General features: G+C 40.6%; 2 protein-coding genes across 5 annotated transcripts; one reads left to right on the forward strand and one right to left on the reverse strand.

The window, feature by feature from the left end:
* Positions 1 to 12,269, forward strand: LOC149403237 (uncharacterized). Its single transcript, XM_089608964.1, has 16 exons — positions 1 to 665; positions 1,675 to 1,848; positions 1,958 to 2,308; positions 3,093 to 4,184; positions 4,268 to 4,598; positions 4,692 to 4,944; positions 5,071 to 5,290; positions 5,418 to 5,770; positions 5,846 to 6,322; positions 6,392 to 7,481; positions 7,727 to 8,080; positions 8,151 to 8,388; positions 8,488 to 9,084; positions 9,188 to 11,661; positions 11,742 to 11,881; positions 11,980 to 12,269. The coding sequence occupies exons 1-16, from the start codon at positions 567 to 569 to the stop codon at positions 12,101 to 12,103; spliced, it is 8,367 nt and encodes a 2,788-aa protein (XP_089465090.1). The 5' UTR covers positions 1 to 566; the 3' UTR covers positions 12,104 to 12,269.
* Positions 5,601 to 13,728, reverse strand: LOC149403238 (uncharacterized). Of its 4 annotated transcripts, none has more exons than XM_089608967.1 (4): positions 13,377 to 13,728; positions 12,823 to 12,911; positions 12,545 to 12,738; positions 5,601 to 5,743 (listed from the first exon to the last, which is right to left on the reverse strand). In XM_089608967.1, the coding sequence occupies exons 1-3, from the start codon at positions 13,381 to 13,383 to the stop codon at positions 12,565 to 12,567; spliced, it is 270 nt and encodes an 89-aa protein (XP_089465093.1). In that variant the 5' UTR covers positions 13,384 to 13,728; the 3' UTR covers positions 5,601 to 5,743; positions 12,545 to 12,564. The 4 variants fall into 4 exon arrangements, 2 of the variants coding, with proteins under 2 accessions (XP_089465093.1, XP_089465092.1); XR_016296059.1 differs by lacking the exon at positions 5,601 to 5,743 and adding an exon at positions 13,090 to 13,176 and having other exon boundaries at positions 12,179 to 12,738; positions 13,272 to 13,728; XR_016296058.1 differs by lacking the exon at positions 5,601 to 5,743 and adding an exon at positions 13,090 to 13,176 and having other exon boundaries at positions 12,181 to 12,911; positions 13,272 to 13,728.
* Positions 13,729 to 21,268: the final 7,540 nt, after the last annotated feature.

A 21,268-nucleotide genomic window follows, 5' to 3' on the forward strand; every position in this document is an offset into this window, starting at 1 on the left:
GTTCGAATTTCCTCGTCCTGATGACGTGGCGGCCGAAGTACGACCATCCACGTCAGCCACAGCCCCTCCTAAGTCCTAGCCCAAGCAAATTTCATATTCAAAAGCCACACTAACATGCAATACTTTCAGAGAGTCTTGGTTGAGACTTGAGAGTGAGAGTGTCCTATGTTTCAAAAAAGTAAACTAAACGTAAAAATACTTTATGGGTCAGCGACCGTACGGTTTCTCTTTTTCCATTTGATATTATTTTCAGACTTCAAAATTTAGTGATAAATAAAAATGTACTATCTTGCTGCATATATTCCTCCTCTGTTTTTTTTTATCAAGCATATATTCCTCTTTTTCTTTATCACCCTTTTCATTACTCTCGCTTTTGATTCTTCTCTCTCACACAAAGCTTTATGACTAAGAAAACTCCCTTTGGTCTTTCTTAACTTAAGCTCTCTCTTAACCCTTTGAAATCGGTTACGATCCGATCGTAGATGGGATATATAAAACTCTACTTTCATAACAAGAGAAATACATGCATGTATTTATAGTTGTAGATATCTTTTTGCTGTGTAGATATGGATTCATGGAAGATAAGTGTGGCTGATTGTTTCATGGATTCAGTGTTTTCTTGGTCAGTCGGAGATATCTTCAATGAAGATCTTTTCAAGACACAGGTTTTTTTTTTTTAATTTTTTTTTTTTTTTTTTGTATATTTATAATGGGGTTTAATATGAACTCGTTCGTTATGTTTCATGTTATATGTTATGGACATGCCATTTGTGATTTTCTTATGCCTTGTGTCCCTTGACTTTCAATTTTGTATATCATCATTTTTTTTTTTCATCATTATGTTAGTACTTAGTAAATTGGTACAAGTACAACCATTATTCGTTATGTTATTTTAGAGTAATACTTATACCACAATGTCTTCTTCTTTTTTGTTTGTTATTTTTTTTTATTGTTTTTTTTTTTTTTACATCTTCTGCAGCTGTATTTCCACCTTTTTTTTAACTTATTAAATAAAAGTGAAAATATTTTATCCTACTATTTTAATGGTGATCTGATTGATAATTTAAATTCTGCATAAAAATCGTAGATATAAAAAAAAAAAAAAAGGGTTTGTAACATGGTGTAAAGCAAAATCAAGAGCTTTGTTACATTATTAGTCAAAATCAAGGTGATGTATATTTTAATTTTTTCAGTGTTCAATGATTTTGCTATGCAACATTTTATTTATTTGTGCTATTTTAACGTAAACATCGTAAGGGGAAAAAAACATCTCCAATTTTTTTGTTATATTATGTAACATGTAATGTTCATTTTTAAGTTATATGAGACGCACGTCCTAGCTACGTTTTTTTTTTTTTTTTTTTTTTTTTTTTTTTATATTTATAAATGGCCTAGTATATTCTTTATTTCTCAAATTTAGCCTGGTAGCATGACAAATAATAGTGTGACCTTGATCAAACCAAGCCAAATAATTACCTTTCAGCCAGCTCTCAATTAAGAAAAGTCCCACTTTAAAAAAAAAATCCAAAGAGAAAAAGTAACTACTTGCATTTATATCAGTTTTTCATGCTTGAATAAGATGCAAGAATTCATCTAAACATATTCATTCTTTGAAGTACTCAAGCTCTTTGGCACTGAAGGACTAAAGATTATATTAATTATTGTGAATTATAGGTGCAAAAGATCCCTGAAACGTTTCAATCGGATACACATTATTTTAGCTCATTTATCTACCCTTTATTGGAGGAAATTCGAGCCGAATTGCACACGAGTATGGAGTTTCTAAACCAAGCGCCTTTTGCGGAGATTAAGTATTTTCAAGAAGAAAAGCGTTTTAGACCCGGAAAGGTATTTAATTATACTATAGTATAAATAAGTCTCGAGGGAATTAGCCTACCTCATCGATTCGAATATCAATAAAATTATTTAGTCGTGTTTTTCTAATCCATATTCACAGAAGGAGTACATGATTGAAGTTGATGTCTGGAGAACTTCCAACAATGGCGATAAAAAAGAGTCGTATAAGGCCATACCTGGCGATTTGTTAGTGGTGGCGCGTGGAAAGCCCGAGAGAGTCTCTGATCTGCAAAAGCCAGGCAATCCCTGGGCTTTCCTTTCGATCTTCGATATCAAAGTAGATGGTGAAACGAAAAACTTCAAAGTCAAGGCGTCGAATAACTTTGAACCTGGAAGTCCGATGTTTGTCGTGTTCTTGACTAACTTAATCCCGGCACAGAGAATATGGGAAGCTTTGCATATCCACACCAACCTTGAGCTGGTACAGAAAGTACTTCGATTTGATTCCGTGGTACGCTTTTTGCTTTCCTTTATTTTAACTTGCTAAGCAAGTTTTTTTCTTTTGTTTTCTTAAGCTATGATCTTTTGTGTCGACTTCATTATTTTGTTTAGAATGAATCCCATTAATAAACCCTGAAGTTGAGCTTTTTTTTTTTCAAGCTGGCCTTTGAAGTATAAAAACCTTGGAAAGCCTTGTTTGTTTAATCCTTGATGTTTCTTTATTTTTGAAAAAAAAAACATTGTTACCTTTTCTTTTGCTATAGTTGCTCTTAACTTGTTAAACAAGTTTCTTTCTAGTGCTTTTGTTCTGTATTAAATTGATCATTTTGTTTAGGACGAATCTTATAAATAATTCCTGAAGTTTGACTCCTTTTCTTAAGTTGGCCATTAAAGCATTAAATATCTTTAATTTAAGCCTTTTAATGTTTAGAAAATTATCAACATTTATAATCCTTCTTTAACCCGCAAAGAGTTGGTCGTCTAGTGCGGCCCGTGCGAGGGTCTCCCAGTCAAACAAACTGCCATGGCCTAGTGGAATCAGTGGGCGTAACCGTTAACTTGCTAAACAAGTTTCTTTCCAAACAATCATGTTCTATGTTAGCCCTTAATTTCTTGACTTTATTTAGGATGAATCTTATGATAGTCCATGAAGTTAGACCAAATTTATTTTCAAGTTGGCCCTTAAAGTATATAACATCTCAAATTCAATCCTTTTAATGTTTAGAAAGTTATCACTATATGAAACTTTTATTTTAATATTTTAATAAAACTTTGGTAACTCTTTTTCATACCAGGGTAAGCGAAACTGCAACGGCTGTTCGAACTTGTACGAGAGCGCCGAGGGGGATTTGGCGAAGAATTTGACGTCAAGTCTAAACGAGTCTCAGGCGAGAGCGGTCCTTTCGTGTCTCCACATGTTGAAGTGCGAGAGAAATCCCGCTTTCGAACTTATCTGGGGTCCTCCGGGGACGGGGAAGACCAAAACTATCAGCGCTCTTATTGTTGCCCTCTTGGCAAGGAACTGCAAAACCCTAGTTTGTGCCCCGACAAATGTTGCAATCACCGAAGTGGTCTCTAGGGTCGTGAAAATGGTATCAGAAGAGCGGAACCGCTCTCCGTTCTGCTCTCTAGGAGATATCCTTCTCGTCGGGACTAAAGAGAGGCTCAACGTTGGGTCGGACGTCAAAGTTGTGTATTTGGATCATCGAATAGAAAAGCTCGCAGGTTGCTTCGGACCGTTCAACTCCATGATCGATCTTCTCAAGAATTGTGTCTCGCGGTACCATCGTGAAGCCGAGAAGGGAAATAATCCGAATTATTCGTTTCTTGGGTATTTTAAAGAGAGATTCGATTCTGTCTTCACCGAGCTTAAACGCTGCATAAACATGATATGTGCACATGTACCAGAAGCGTACATTACGAGAAGTAACATCCAAAATATTGAGCACGTAATTAACTTGTTCAATTCTTTCCGATCTTCATTGCTTCAGTATGGCCTCATTTCTGAATCGCTGGAAAAGGCTTTTTCTCCATCAGAAGATACCGGAGCCTTGTCTGCCAATGAGGATTTGCTGTCTTCAAAGAAAAACGAGTGCCTCTGTGTTCTGATAACTGTCCGAGACTGCTTGAGCAGGCTTGGGTTCTCGAGCCTGAATAGCGAAAATAGTATAAAGAAGTTCTGTTATCAAAGAGCCTCGCTGATATTTTGCACAGTCTCTTGCTCCTCCAAGCTTCACAAAACGGAATTCAAGCCGACCATTCTTGTCATCGACGAAGCCGCGCAGTTAAAGGAAAGCGAATCGACCATTCCTCTTCAGCTTCCGGGTCTAAAGCACGTCATTCTCGTCGGTGATGAATGGCAATTACCGGCGACTGTTAAAAGCAAAGTATGTCTTCTTTTTTCTAGCATCAAATAAAAAAAAAAATTTGTTTCAACATTTTTCCTTATTATTTTTCTATTATTGTATAGGTTTCGATGAATGCCGGGTTTCAAAGAAGCTTATTCGAGAGGCTTAGCCTGCAAAATCACCCGAAGCACCTCCTGAGTGTCCAATACAGAATGAACCCATTGATAAGCTTTTTCCCGAACTTAGAATTCTATCGGAACCAGATTCGTGACGCAGACATAGTCAGGCAGAGAATGTATGCAAAGCAGCAGTATCTCCCGGGTCCCATGTTCGGTCCCTACTCTTTTATAAACATAATCGGAGGAAGAGATGAAAAGGACAAAGACGGACACAGCAGGAAAAATAACATCGAGGTCGCCGTCATCGTGACGATCGTGCAGAATCTTCACAAATGTAAAAACTTAGTGTATTACACTCAATTAAAACATATGTTTCTTTTTCCTTTCGGTTTTTTGTTGAGGTTATACTTTATTTTTATATACACAGCTTGGTGCAAGTCCAAGAGAGACCTCAGCGTCGGTATCGTGTCTCCCTATGCTGCTCAAGTACGCGCGATTCAGAACAATCTTCATAGGTTTGATAACATCGAAGGGTTTCAAGTGAAGGTTAAGACTGTGGATGGTTTCCAAGGAGGCGAAGAGGACGTGATAATAATGTCCACTGTGTGTTCTGGTCAGCATGGTTCGATTGATTTCATATCGATGCCTCAGAGAGTTAACGTTGCTATTACACGGGCGAGGTATGTGTTATACTTCTCCTAATTGAGCTAGGAAGGATAAGTATAGTAATTTCATTTCTCTAGTCTTGTTTTACGGGCAAGAGAAGATACTTCGATAGTGAACCGAGGCATTTTCCGTGTCTCCAGGGAGAATCTTTGGATACTCGGGGACGAAAGGACTTTAACTAAGCGACAAACAGTTTGGCGTAACATTGTGCTTGATGCGAAGAATCGAATGTGCTTTTTCAACGCCGATAGTGACAACGATTTAGCCAAGGCTATAACGGACGCGAAGAAAAAGTTTGGACATTTTGATGATATGCTCAAAGCCGATCCCGATCTTCATTTGAAGAGTCCCAAGTGGAAGGTTATACTTTTCACCATATATGTATGTATATATATATATATATATATATATATATATATATATATATATATTTATTAATTTTAGTTTTTTTAATGCATATTCACTGTTTGCTTTGTTGTCTTTAAAGGTCTTTTTGACAGACGAATTTCTGAGGTCCGTTAAAAAGCTTCCTATCGGAGGAAAGGAGAAGGTTCAAGACCTCCTCATTAAGCTTTCCGATGGTGAGAGACCAGGGAGGCTTATCGTGGAACATCAAGGAACCTCTACAATGGAGATTGCGTATTTTAAAGTTATCAGTCTCTGCGCTGTCACCACGGTTGACATACTCCAAACTGGCTCGGGTTACGTCCAAGTTTTGAGAATCTGGGACTTGTTGAATCATCTGAATATTTCGGAACTGGCTGAAAAACTCGACTCCATTTTCAAAAAGTACACCGACGAGCATATCAATCTCTGCAACGAAAAACCGGTTTTCCAAGGGTAAGTTTTACTTTTCTTTTATCAATTTTATTTTCTTTCTTGTCCGAAAAGTATTTATTTTTTCTGTTTACACAGGAAGTTGGAGATACCAATGAGTTGGTCGACCTCTACGAAAGTCGTACGTTCAAAGGATCTTTCGCTTTCTTGCGATGAGAATCCGTTGGGGATGAAATTCTATGCTCTGTCGAACTGTGTGTTAAAGCACATGCTGTCGAACCGCGACCCTCGAGAAATGGACCTTCTTTCCCAAATACCGGACCAACAAAAGGAGATCATCTTGTTACAGAGGAGTGCTTTCGTACTGGGACGGTCAGAAACAGGGAAAACTTCCGTGCTGATCATGAAACTATTTCAGAATGAATACTTGCACGGAAAAAACGTTGATGGACTTCACGGGCTCGAGAACAGTGGATTCAAACCAGTTGGTCCAGACCAAACGGCTGTGAAAAAGTCGTTAGCCACTGATGAAAAAGTGTTGAGGCAGCTTTTTGTGACTTCAGATCCAAGGCAATGCAATTTGACAAAACAACATCTTTCGTCCTTGAGACAGAGGTAAATTCAGTTTAGTAGTATTGCACACTGGATTTTGTATCGTGATTTTTATTTTTTGTTTTCTTGCAGTGGCTATTTGGCGGGAAGCAAGCCTAGTGACGTGGATGACATCGATTATGAGGAAACAGAGTTCACGGGCGGTTTTTGTCCCAATTCTTACCCTCTCATCATAACATTCCGTCAGTTCTTTCTGATGCTCGACGGAGCTTTGAGTAAATCTTATTTCGAAAGACTATCTGACAAGTCGGAAGTTTCCCAAAGTTCAAAACCGAAAGAAGTCGATCGGGAGAGGTTTAGCTCTCACTATTGGCCATGTTTCGATCCCCGTTTCACGAAGAAACTAGATCCTTCAACGGTCTTTACCGAGATAACGTGTCGCATCAAAGGAGGCACGCAATCGATTGAAGCATTTGACGGAAAAATCTCTAGGGAAGACTATGTAACATCGATGAAGGAACCGGGGCTGGGTCTTAGTAGGAAGAGAAGAGAGACGATTTATGACATGTTTTTAGTCTACGAAGAGACAAAGACGAAGAACGGAGAATTCGACATGGCCGATCTCGTCAACGACCTTCATGCCCGGCTGAAACACGAAAGGTACAAAGGCGAAGCGATGGATTTTGTGTACGTCGACGATGTTCAAAGTCTCACGATGACCCAATTCGCGCTGTTCGCACACGTTTGTGAAAATGTTGAAACCGGTTTCCTTTTCTCAGGCGACACATTGAAAGAAAACGCTAGCAGTGCTGCGTTTAGAATCCAAGACATGAGATCTCTATTTCACAAGAGCTTTGTCCAGAAAAAAAACAAAGGTGGTCAATCCACGAGCATTCTTAACTTGACTCAGAATTTCCGAGTTCATTCGGGTATCCTGAAACTGTCTCAGAGCATCGTCGAGCTTCTCTACCACTTCTTCCCTCTATCAATCGATATTGTGGAGCCTGAAACCACGAGCATGACCGGCGATCCTCCTGTTTTACTTCTAACTCGAAACCACGAAGACTTTCCCACAAAGCTTTTCGGAGACAACAGTTCTGGTTTCGGAGCTGAACAAGTGATTATGGTCCGAGATGAGTCTGATCGGATGAAAATCAAGGACCGCATTGGAAACCGAGCTCTCGTCCTCACCATGGCAGAGTGTCGAGACCTGGAATTCGAGGTAACTTGAATAATTTCTCAAAAATGTTGGGCATATATGGTTTTTCGGATGAACATTTTTTTAAATAATGATTTTTGTAGCTTTAGATATGTAATTGAGAATTTCTGATGTCTACCTAATATATTAATTTCATAATTGAGCATCTCTATGAAATTGAATGTGAAAATCACCAAAGCAAGTAAAAGCTTCTTCAATCAAGTAATTTGTAACTCCATGGTTGTGTCTCTCTTTTTTTTTTTTTGTAGGATGTGTTATTGTACAACTTTTTCGGGTCATCGCCTCTGAAAAAAGAGTGGGTCGTTATCTATGAGTACATGAAGGCTCATGGATCATTTGACCCCACAATTCATAGATCTCCGGATTCGGATTTAGATGATTCAAAATACAACATCTTGCTGTCCGAGCTGAAGCGACTGTACATCGCCGTTTCAAGAACGAGGCAAAGGCTGTGGATTTGGGACGACGATGAGCTGTCGAAGCCCATGTTCGAGTGTTGGAAGGCAAGGTCCCTTGTGCAAGCATACAATCTAGACGACTCAATCGCTCAGGAAATGAAATCCTCTAGTGCTTCCAAGGACTGGAAGAGTCGCGGTATCAAGGTATTATCTTGGTACACTTTTTATTTTTATTTTTAAACGTTCATTAACATCAAAGCTTTCTGTTCACTAGTTGTATCACAAGCACAACTACGAAATGGCCATGATGTGTTTCGAGAAAGCTCACGACTCCGTTTGGGAAACAAAGTGTAGAGCTTGTAGTCTCGTGGTAAAGACCGACAGCATTCGCTCTTCGAACCCCGAAGAAGCTAATTCTCTCCTGAGCAAAGCCGCCAAAATGTACAACGACATCGACGAGGTTGATTCTGCTGCTAAATGCTTTGAACTTTCGGGTGACTATGAAAATGCAGGTAACTTTTTAGCAAGAAAGTTTACTATAGCATATTTCCATATTTGCTGTTTTGAATTTCCATATTTGCTAAGTCACTGTAACTTATTGATTTATTCAGGCATGATTTATTTGGAAAGTTCCAAGTTCCGAAAAGCCGGTGAATGCTTTGCTTTGTCTGGCTGCTACTACATGGCCGCTGAAGTCTACGCCAAAGCCAATCTATTTTCTGAGTGTTTAAACGTTTGTGTCGAAGGAAAATTATTCGATGTCGGCTTTGAATACTTGCGGAAATGGAAGCAAAGCCCTCGGAAAAAGAGTGAAGAAGAAGAGATGAAGAGAATTAAACAGGAGTTTCTGGAGACCTGTGCTGCTCATTATTACGAGGTCAATGACAGGAAATCTATGATGAAAGTGGTTGAAGATTTTGTTTCAATAGATTTGACTCGCAACTTCTTGAAGTCAAATGGTTGTTTGGACGAACTTGCGTCGTTGGAGGAGAAGTTGGGAAACTTTGTGAGAGCTGTGGAAATAGCGAGTCTCAAAGGAGACGAGTTACTCGTTGCAGATCTCCTTGGAAAGACCGACAGCACTCGTCCTTCGAACCCCGAAGAAGCCAACTCTCTCCTGAGCAAAGCCGCCGAAATGTACAACGACATCGACGAGGTTGATTCTGCTGCTAAGCGCTTTGAACTTTCGGGTGACTATGCAAAAGCAGGTAACTTTCTAGCAAGAAAGTTTACTATAACATATTTCCATATTTGCTGTTTTGAATTTCCATATTTGGTAACTAAGTCACTGTAACATGTTGATTTATTCAGGCATGATTTATTCGGAAAGTTCCGAGTTCCGAAAAGCCGGTGAATGCTTTTCTTTGTCTGGCTGCTACAACATGGCCGCAGAAGTCTACGCCAAAGCCAATCTGTTTTCTGAGTGTTTAAACGTTTGTGTCGAAGGAAAATTATTCGATGTCGGCTTTGAATACTTGCGGAAATGGAAGCAAAGCCCTCGGAAAAAGAGTGAAGTAGAAGAGATGAAGAGAATTAAACAGGAGTTTCTGGAGACCTGTGCTGTTCATTATTACGAGGTCAATGACAGGAAATCTATGATGAAAGTGGTTGAAGATTTTGTTTCAATGGATTTGACTCGCAACTTCTTGAAGTCAAATGGTTGTTTGGACGAACTTGCGTCGTTGGAGGAGAAGTTGGGAAACTTTGTGGGAGCTGTGGAAATAGCGAGGCTCAAAGGAGACGAGTTACTCGTTGCAGATCTCCTTGGAAAGGCTGGGAAATTCGGAGAAGCGAGCATGGTTATCCTCTCCCACGTGCTTGCTGACTCACTATGGTCGTCAGGGAAAAACGGATGGCCATTAGTGCTCTTCGAAAACAAGGACAAGCTCTTATGTAAAGCTATATCGTTTGCATTACATATGCCACTAGAGTTTTTCGAGTCTGTCCTGCTAGAGGTTGCTGTGTTGAAGAACAATACGAGTGACTTGAATCAAATGAATACTTGTCAGAGACACGGGAGCATCACGGGTGAAATAGTATCTGCTCGGAGGATTGTCGACGCTCATCTTGATTCTAACCCTGCGATGTATCTCTGGGGAGAAACTCCAGAGATCTTTGAGATTTCGAAAGACCGTGTCTCAGTGGATTCTCTGGTCCATTTTTGGAATATATGGAAGGAGAATATTGTTAAGGTTTTCGAATATCTCAGACACGTAGAGAGTGGAGGTTCTTATAAAGTTGGAAAGCACGGAGAATTTTGTATGAGCTTCTTAGGTGTCTGGAGACAGTGTCAAGGTTCAAGTGAAAATTATATCCTCCTGAACTCCGATGCTAGCTGGGCGCGAAACACTGAGAAAAAACCAGTTCAGAGTAGCACAAACTTGGTCTGTATCGATTCTTGTCACTTTGTTTATGCCGCTTGGAGCTATTGGTCCACGGAAGTGATCGGTGTCGGTTTCAAAGTTCTTCGCAAGCTATTAGCGATCTTTGCCAACATGAAACCAAAACTGGAGTTAGTTTCTCATAATTGTAGTATTCTTATCCTCGTCTACGAGATTGCAAAATTTCTTTCCGGGTCCAAGTTTCTGAGGCGAACGTGCGAAGAATCGGAGGGTCTACAGAAGTTCATTACGCTTTCGATTGACGAATTTTTTGGTAACGTTTCTCCTTTGGATCGGAGGAAGGACTTCACGGAGAACATTGCTTTGTACAGAGAGACGGATTGCTGTGAGAATTTCCTGAAGCAAGTCGTGATTGAATACTGTGACCCGAGGAACGAAGTGTCTCATGGGAAAATCGGAAGCACTTTAATGATCGTTCTCGGGTCTCGCAAGCTGAGTGATGAGATGTACAAGAAGGTTTTAGGAAGAATGGCAGACCAAAAGAATCCATCGTGGAACGCTTTCTTCACGGCTCTCTCTTTGTCCGGAGGATCACGGTTCCCGAGTCGAGATCTTGTCTTGACGTGTCAAGAGGCTTTGTCGAACTCGTTCAAATTAAGGTTCAAGGTCGGAAAGGATTGTATATCCCCAGAGTGTTTCGTGTATCTTCTCGAACGCCTTCTGATTTGGGCGTCCTCGTTTCGGGGTTACTTCGTGACTTCGAGATCTTCTTTCATTGAGTGGCTTGTCCACGAAGATATCGAAACGGGGAACCGATCGATTCCTAATCCCAATGCAACATTCGATTTCCAAGCCTCTATTATGGGCGCGCTCTATTTCGTAATCAACGATGTTCAGACGTGTCTCCGCGACAAAGCGCAAATGATCGAATGGATCGGACGGTGTGGAAAAAAAGCAGACGAGTTTTACTCGCCGCTCGTGACAAGGATGGTCGTGATCGTGTGCCTTCTTCACGCGAATTTCGGGATGTGTTTGGATTTTCTTTACGAACTGCTTGGGAAGAGCGACGTCTCTGAAAACCTTCCACCGGAATTTTGCGATGCAATAAAATCTCGATTCCTTCGCTTAAATCTAGCTGTTCTAGCAGAAGCATTTCAGAAGCTGGGAGATCCAATGGTGATAGTGATGTTGAGGGATGATTGCCCGATAAAATCGCTCCCCAACGGTATAGTCGTGCGTCTGAACGTCGATCGGTGCAAAACAGACATACTCAGAAAATTGTTCCCGAGAAAGTCGGACTCTACAAGCAGTTCCTCTGCAGAGATTAGCGAGGCTGCCTCGTCGGTCGATCTTATAAACTTCTGGAAGGTATACGAAGACGTGAGCTTTGGAGGAGCCGAAGCGTCTTTTTTCACGAAATCGAGAAATCTCGCGTCTAAGACGGTAATCATTAAAATCAGAGTTGAAGACACAATCTTTATCTCTCTCTCTTTTTTTCACGTTACTCGCAATATTGCTCTCAGGTGGAAATTCAGAAACATATAAAAATGTTAACGAATGCGATAAGCTTCTCAACTATCGACCATGAAGTAAAGCAGTTGATGTCTGAAATCAGCGATATGATCGATGAAATGAAGCGCCTTGATGCTGCATTGACTTCAATGTTAGTCAGAATCTCTTCAAGAGCTTCGTTGCTCTCTCGTTGTTTTTTTTTTTTTTTCTTTTCTTTCTTACTTCTTAACTCATTCACTTTGTTTATAGGAACCAATCTACGGCGCAAGAACTTTCGATGAAGTTGCAGTCAAGGCGGCCCCGAATGGATAAGGTAGTGGAAAAGCTATTACACCAACAGAAGAATGAAAAGGCACGCTGTCACATTCAATAGTGTTTTAAACCTTGGAACACTATATATATGTCAGGGAATTGGTAAATTTGTATTCTTGAATGTTTATGTTTGCTGTCTGCTGAGATTTATAAGACTTGTAAAATGAAAACCAACTCTCCTTGAAACTTAGCACCAACAAAAAGAGGTTCTTAATATTCCTATTGACTCTGTTTAAATGATTATATCAAATTCAACGTCTCTCCTTGGAAACAAATTTGTAACTTGAATATATATGTCTCCACAATTACTACACTATTGTCAAATAAGAATCGCCCACATTAAGTCACCATAAACCTATCTGGGGTTCAACTCTGTCGTTAGTCAAAAGCTATAGTGACCATCGCAAATTAGTATCGCCATAAGCCATTTTCAATGTAACTAACGAAATACACCTCTCCTGAAGAAGTTGAAGTATGACAAAGAAGGAAATAGAATATGTACCTCAAAGTCTTATCATAGCTTCAAGTGGCTAGAAGATTCATCTCGGGAATCCAAGCAAGCTCTTTGATGGGAGCGTCGTGCTTCGCAATAGTCACTGCCTGACCACCATACAGCAAAGGCCACATCTTTGCCTGCTTGTCACACCCTCCAGAAAAGACAGCTGTCCCATCGTCCTTCCACGCCGAGCACAAAATCTGAAGCAAAGCAAAACAAAACAAAACCATTCAAATCCCAGAACCATAATAAAGAAATAAAAAACATGTATGATAAAAAGTAACTTTTTTTTTCCCGGCTGATCGTGAGATATAGAAGCCTTGGCCGTGCTTCTCAAGGTCTTCCCGTTTCGTGTTATTTCCCAGCATCTCACCTGCAGAACATAAGGCATCAAACAATGATACAGATTCAGTGTGGAAAACATGATATCTTTTTATTTTTATTTTTATTTTTTTGGGACCAGCACCAGATACAGTTGTAAGTAACCCGAATCATGAATACCTGTTTTATCCTGAAGAACATGGAAAAACATTAATACTAGCAGAACAGACCTTGTTATCCCATGAAGTAGCGACCAGGTACTTTGCATTTGGACTAAAAGCAAGGCTCGAAATAGAATCGCTCGGAGGTTTACCCACCTGAAAAAGAAAAAGTATTTCATTGAATCGGATTAGAACCATTTAAAACACAAAATCAAGATAAAGAACCTTGTACGTCAAGGTAAACACTCAACTCCAAAATAGGGTCGTGGCGATGCTCGTACGGAACATCTCGGGTAATGCTATCGCATCCATCTACTCGATCGCAGAACCGATCCAGCGAACCCAAGTAAGCGTACCTCGCATACCGCTGAAGGTCGGAGCGGTCAGAGGAACAGCCGCAAAACTAGCGTTACACCTTCCATGGCTAATGATGTGAGCGAACTAGTCAACATGTATCGCATAACCGGGGATGATTGGGATACCTGGGGTGATGTTTCGTCGCATTTTGATGTGACGAGGTGAATAGTTTTTTTAGCCCTTTTTTTATCGGCTCGATTTCGCGAGAATTCGGTTGATTTTTCTATATTATATCAATTTTTTTTTTCCTTTTGCCAGGGATTTCGCAACTTCTAATATGATAGGATCATAGGGATTGCTCGGGAAATCGTGGCCTAACTTGGATATGCTGCCACTGGGATCTCTTACTGATCCAGGTAATGATCTGATTCTTAACTAATTATTTATTTCAAGGTTTAATTTATTTTATTATTTCTGTAATGATTAAAGAATCAGATTCCTAGCTATTTTAGGGGAAGGGTAATAGTCCTTTATTGGTATTAGGCTTTCCTTTAAATACCATAGAGAGAAAAGATAGATTATGTCACGATCCACGAGCGTCGTCACCTCGCCCGCAAGCCGCGACTCGTCGGAACCAACATCACGTATCCCGAGCATGTCATCATATAAGCAATAATATTTAAATAAAATACTCAAGACGAATATATAATTTATTAAACATATAATAAACGACATACAACATTATTTAAAGTGCGGAAACGTTTAATACAAAAATGATTATAAAAAATCTTGGGAAATTTTTCTTTTTTTGTTTAGAACTTAGAAGTCATATATCGACCCTTATATACATATATATATATATATACATATATATATATATGTACATAAAAGCTCCCGAATTTATTCATATACACGGGTTATTATTCTAGGAAGAGTCGATATTATACAAAATATTATATAGAAGATTACTTCCCGAGTCCGAACATATAGCCCGTAGATCAAGAGATACCCGTCCCGTCTCAGTTTTCCTTCCTGCTGCTTACATTGCCGCCTTGCCCTTATCTACATTACCAAGGGAGATAGAACTATGAGTCGAATGACTCAGTAAACGTGACTCTAACATAAAAAAGAAAAACAGTCTAATGCAGAGCATATGACGTGCGAACAATCGTACAAGAATGCAGGATGCAGCTATCACCTAACAGTGACTAATGAGTGCGCACCCTAAAAACACTTGTCGTTCCGTAAGGTTATACACTCCTCATTCCTATAACCCCCGGTTCGACAAGAGACCAGCTTCAGACTTCGAGCAGTAGTCATCAGCTGATCTAAGTTTTAACACTTGTCTGGGATCCACTAGTGGTACTTTCTTCGTCATGACGTCAGCGCCGCTGGTCTCTGGCACAGTGAGCTCGCGAATCGCGAATTTCACCCACTGCGCCTCGGGGCGCTCAAGGCTTCTCCCGTCGAGTTTTTCAGCTAGCAATGAGCTCGCGACGCGCGACTTTCACCCATTGCTTTGAGTACTCGACGCACAGACCGACATGGCCCGCTAAGCACAAGTCGTTGACTTGTGGGTACCACCGACATCAGCTTAATTAAAGTTTGGGTACTCTATAGCTAGCAGCGTACACATTAAGCTTATATACGAAAGAGCGTAACGGGATAAATCTCGAAAGAACTTATTTTTCCCTTTGATGCTCGTTAAATTTTTAAGCTGAAGGCTCGAAATGTGACTTCCGATCCTTCTACTCCCGATTGAATTCTCGAGTCTATTGCTCTTCCGTCATCTCGATTCTAACCTACTTCCTAGAGTTAGAAGAGAAGTCTAACTATGCATATTGTAAACGTGGCTAGTTCAAGTTAGCGTTTGAACCTAACGGGCGTACCCGAACTAAGTTTTCTAGCAAGAGTGGCCGAAGCCTTAATTTTCAAGTTTATATATTTTAGGGCTTTCACCTACTCTTGTGTACTAACAAATAAATGCACAAACAAACAGGGTTATCCCCTTGGTAAGTGTAATGTATAAACTTTTGTAAACGCTCTACTTGTGAATTTGAATAAAATGGACGAGTTTTAATTCAAATTCTTGTTGCATATGAAACGTCCTTAAATTTTAAATATCTTGGAAAATGATAATATTTAAGGTCGATGAAATTTCGGAATGAGAATATTCGGGTAATCCAATATTATTATTCGAAACATACTCGGAGATTTAACAAAAAAAAATCTCAAGAGTAAAAATAAATTCCGGAATCCCTTAAATATATTCAAGATAACGGGAAATAATAATAATTTTCTCGGTTATTTTTCAAGATTATTTTTAATTAATTAAGGACAGAATTGTGAGAGTTTATTTTAAAAGGACCTATGTGCAACATTTTGAAGGACGAGATTGAAAGAAAAAGAGGAAGAGGGGGTCTTTTTAAGAGAAGCGTGGCAATTTTTGAGTGGACCGCTTGGGTACGTGTGGCGTGGCGAGAGTGTGCCACCTAGCCACTTATTCCACTCTCCCTCTCTTTTTCGCTGCCACCTCACCGTCCCCCACTCTCTCTATTCTTCTCATTCTCGGTCTCTCTCTACTTCTCTTCTTCTTCCTCACGTTGCTCAGCCGAAAGAACCAGACAAGAAAAAAAAATTCGGCCATCATCAACATCATCACCGAGCTTCACCTTCACAACCCAACCTCACCTTCTCTTCCTTTTACTTTTCTTCTTCACGCCGCGCCATCATCCTCGCCGAGCCTCCATCGCGCGCGCTCCGGGCCGAGGAAGAACAACGCCGCCGAGGACCGCCGTGACGCCGGAGCAAGGAAAAGCACCGGGAAAGAAGAGAGGACCCTCCGAGAAAGCTAGAACCCGTGGGTTGAGGTGAGATTTCCTTTCCTTGGATTGGATTTGAAATCTAGGGTTCATACTTGGTATTTGGGGGTTTTTGATTTCTGCGTTTTGGTTGATGATTCTGAGTGGTGCTATGGATTGTTTAGTGATATTAAGACGTTTATGAACCTGTTAATTGTTTGGGTTTTGAGAAAAATGGCTGTTGGAGTTTACTTTGGATTTTTGGTTATGTTTGATCTTGGCCGTATGGTTTTTCTTGAGGTTTGTTTTGAACTCGGTTTGGTATCGTTAATATGAGGCTGTGATGATGATTAAGAATCCTGGATACTTGGTTTTGAGGGTTGTCTTGATTAAGTTCTGTTTGGCCGATTGTTTGGTTGGTATAGGTTGGCCGTGTGACTTGGTTGAGCCATATGTTTGTTTGTGACCGTGAGCTTGGTTTTGGCTGGCTTGGTCTCACTGCTCGTGATTTTTTCTGAGCCTCGGTTTGAGTTTTGGGATCGTTTGTGTTGAGTCGTTGGTTAGTATGGTTTCGGTTTGGATTGGGTTCGGGTTTTGAATTGTGATATCGGGATTTGAATTGTGAAACTGATAAGAGTTAAAATTAAGATATTAACTCGTTATCGGGTTCCAGGTTTGAATTACAGATCTTGACGGACGAACGGGAACCAGACGAGTCAAGAGCGACGAGATCAGTTTCTGAAGATATCAAGTGGAAGAGTTATCGAAATAAAGCTCGATTCACTAGTACAAAAAATATTATTTATTAACTCGTGAGTTTTAAATCGCTTATAGCGTTTAAATACTCTTAGATATGTACTTTCAGTATTTAAATAAATAATTTATAAATTATTTATTTAATGATGCTTATGAATTTAATTTAATTATTCGTTTGGAATTCTCGGTTATTTTAATTTCGGATTATTTAATTTATTTAAGACTCGTGATTATTCGTTGAACATTATTTCGTATCACTCTCGATACGAGAATACGTGAGTCTTGAATAAACTTCCGAAAAACCGAGGAATAATAAATTAAATTCCTGATTTTCGAACCAACTCTAATCCCGACAACGAACCCTATCCTCTTCAAGTAAACTCGAATCCATTAACTAGCAGATGTTCAACTCCGGATGCTAGTTCTCTCGACGTTCGACAAGTGCCAAGTGTCTGGAAGAACGTGTGAAGCAAGACATCTTCGGGAATCGTCAAGCTTTCTGTCGAACAATTCCGGGTAAGTGAGGAGACATAAGTCAACTACTTACCAAGGGTATAACCCTGTTTGTTTGTGCATTTGCTTGCTAGTAAACAAGAGTAGGTAAAAGCCTAAAAATGAATACACTCGAAAGTTAAGGCTTCGGCCACTCTTGCTTGAAAACTTAGCTCGGGTTCGCCCGTTAGGTTCAAACGCTAACTTGAACCAGCCTTGTTTGCTTTGTGTGTGGTTAGACTTCTCTTCTAACTCTAGGAAGTAGGTTAGAATCGAGAGGACGGAAGAGCGATAGACTCTCAAATTCAATCGAGAGTAGAGAGTTCGAAAGTCACATTTCGAGCTTTCAACTTAAAACACTAAACGAGCTTCAAAGGGAAACAATAATTTCTTTCGGGGTTTATCCCGTCACGCTCTTCCGTATATAAGTTTAACGTGTACGCTGCTAGCTGCAGTATACCCAAACTTTAAACTCGTGTCGGTGGTACTCACAAGTCCCTGACTTGTGCTTGGCGGGCCATGCCGGTCCGTGCGCCGAGTACTCGAAGCAATGGGTGAAGGTCGTGCATCGCAAGCTCATTGCTAGCTGGAAGACTCACCGGAAGCTGCCTTGAGCACACCGGGGCGTAGTGGGTGAAGGTCGCGGCTCGCGAGCTCACTATGCCAGAGACCAGTGGCGCTGACGTCATGATGAAGGAAGTACCACTAGTGGATCTCAGACATGTGTTAAAACTTAGATCAGTTGACGACTGCTGCTCGAAATTGGAAACTGGTCTCTAGTTGGACCGGAGGTTATAGCAGTGAGGAGTGTATAACCTTGCGGGACGGCTAGTATTCTAGGATGCGCGCTCATTAGTCACTTTTAGGTGATAGCTGCATCCTGCATTCTTGTTTGCTTGTTTGCTTGTTCGCATGTCACATTCTTTGCATTAGCTGCTTTCCTTTCCTAAGCTAGACTCCCGCTTACTGAGTCATTCGACTCATAGTTTTATGTCCCTTGGTAATGTAAATAAGGGCAAGGCGGCAATGTAGACGACCGAGAAGGAAACTGAGACGGGACGCGTATCTCTTGACCTATGTGCTGTGGGTTCTGGCTCGGGAAGTAGACCTCTATATATATAATGTTTTGAATAATATCGACTCTTCCTTAAATAATATCCCGTGTATATATGTAAAGTCGGGAGCTTCTATGTACATATATATGTATGTATAAGGGTCGATATACGTCTTCTAGTTCTGAAGGAAAAACGAAAAATTTCCCGAGATTTCCGATAACCACTTTTGTTGTAAACGTTTCCGCACTTTTAATAATATTGTATTTCGTATATTATATGTTTCATAAATTATATATTTACTTTAAATGTCTTGTTTACATTTCATTATTCATATATGATATGCTCCCGCTACGTGGTGTTGGTTCCGTCGAGTCGCGGCTTGCGAGCGAGGTGACGACGCTCGCGGGTCGTGACAGTAAGTAGTTGACTTATGTCTCCTCACTTACCCGGAATAGTTCGACAGAAAGCTCGACGACTTCCGGCGATGTCTTGCTTATCACGTTCTTCTAGATACTTGACACTTGTCGAAACGTCGAGAGAACTAGCATCCGGAGTTGGAAGTCCGTTAGTTATTGTTTTCAAAATTACTTGAAGATAGGGTTCATTGTCGGGATTAGATTCGAGTCGGTTCGGAATTCGAGAATTTAATTCATTATTCTCCGGTTTTTCGGAATTCAAACTTATTTAAGGCTCGCGTATTTTCATATTGAAAGTAATACGAAATAAAATCCAACAATATAATTATGAGTCTTAAATTAATTAATTAATCCGAATTAAAATAACCGGGAATTCCAAAGCGAATAATTGAATTAAATTCTTAAAACATTTTTAAATAAATAATAATAAATTATTTATTTAAATAAAAGAAATAAACTAAATAATGAAATTAACGATTTAATTTCAAGAGTATTTAAACTCTACAAGCGATTAATACACTCACGAGTTAATCAAGCTTTAACTTCGATAACTCTTTCTCGAAAACTTCAAATTCCGGCTTCGCTGCCTTCGACTCGGCCGGTTCCCGCTCGTCCGTCTAAATCTGTAATCAAGTCGCAGAATCCGATAACGAGTCAATTTCATGGTTCCAAACTCATAAATTTCAGAAATTCAAATCCCATCTTGACCCAAAACCCGAACCCAATCAAATCAAACAGACCCAAAATGAATCCAAGTTAACCAAACGATCTAAAACAATAACGATTACGAAAATAATCTCCCGATGCTCAGATTTTACGTTACGAAACACAAACGGTCAAAACTTGCTCACACGGCCAAAGCAACTACATCACTCGGTCAAACAACACTACAACCAGATTTCCAGACTCTCACAAAACATCGTCGCCTCATAATAAACAACGTTCAAAATTCAGAACGCAAACTAAAAACAAAACATCTACACGGCCAAGATTCCATATTAATAAAAAATTCGTCCAAAAATTAATCACTACTCAAACAGCCTTTTTCAAACAATACCCAAACATTAAACATGTTCAAAAACGTCTCAAGATCATCGATCAATCCTCAGAAATCAAAAGTCCCAAAAATTCGGGTTCTCAAACCCTAGATATCCAAATTCGGCCAAAATCAACTCAAACCAAGAAATTTCGAGTTCAATCCTCAAATACAAGTCATAATCAACATCAAATGAGCTCAATAATCAAACCAAACCGACCAATTTCTCATAAATAATCACCAATTAAAAAACCCCCAATTTGGATCTATGAACCCTAGAAAACGAAATCCAATTCGGGAATAGAGATTCTCACCTCAATCCACGAAATTCCTCGTTCCCGGTGCTTCCTCGCCTTTTTCCCGGTGGTTTCCCCTTGGTCCGACGTCACGGTGGCTCACGGCGACGACTCTTCTTCCTCGGCTAGAGCGCGCGGTAGAGGGAGCTCACGGCTGACAGTGCACGAGGTAGAAGAAAGGAAGAAGAAGAGGGAAAGATTATGGTGGTGATGGTAAGGGCCGATGATGTTGATGAAGATAGCTTACAATTTTTTTTTGGGTAATATAGCTAAATAGCCTCCTATAAATATGGCCAACATTTTGTTAATTTCGGGTAAATGGCCAGCCCAATTTATTTACACATACAAATATACCGAAATGTCCTCATAACCGATCCCGCCCAAAACAGCCTACAAAATAAATTAATAAATTCAATATTTAGGCTAATAACTACCGCAGTTATTATGACGCTCTGTAATTAATAGCGAAGATACACGAAATCTTCTCTGATACAGACGCGAATGGCAACACGAAATCCCCAAATTGAAACCCATTAAATTTACGAGTGCTCTGGTTTCTCCTCCGACCGATCTTCTTCTTTTGAACGATCGATAACTTCAGATTCATTACCATCGCAAATGGAGGCTGGTGCTCGAGCCGCGCCTGAGAAGGAGATCCTCGACCGAGTCGAGCTGGAGTGGCTGGCGACGCACGCGAGGGAAGCCGCGACCGACGATGGCGGAGATCGAGTCGCGTCGGACGGTCGGAGAGCGTGCGCGAAGGAGATCGCGACCGGCGATGGCTGGGAAGCGCAGATCCGAGCGTCCACGAGCGTTGTTGAGCGACCACGAGCCGATCCAAGATCCAAGCCGCGAGCGAGCGAGGATGAGGCGCGCGACAAACTAGGGCGTGACCTAGGTTCTAGGTCGGGATTTCGCGGCGACCTAGGGCACGGCGGCAGAGCAGCGTGGCGACTTGGAGGCCCGCCGGCCGGAGGAGATCCAAGGCGTGGAGTCTTGAAGAAGTCTCTAGCCCGAGTCCATTCCGAGGCTGACCGCACCAGATCGGCACACCAGATCGAGCGCACCAAATCGGCGGGCGCGACCACGAGCGAGCGCA

Source organism: Urtica dioica, chromosome 3 (assembly GCF_054948205.1).
Source record: "Urtica dioica subsp. dioica isolate 48M chromosome 3, U.dioica_male_clone48M_v1_H2, whole genome shotgun sequence".
NCBI classification, from domain to species: Eukaryota; Viridiplantae; Streptophyta; class Magnoliopsida; order Rosales; family Urticaceae; genus Urtica; species Urtica dioica.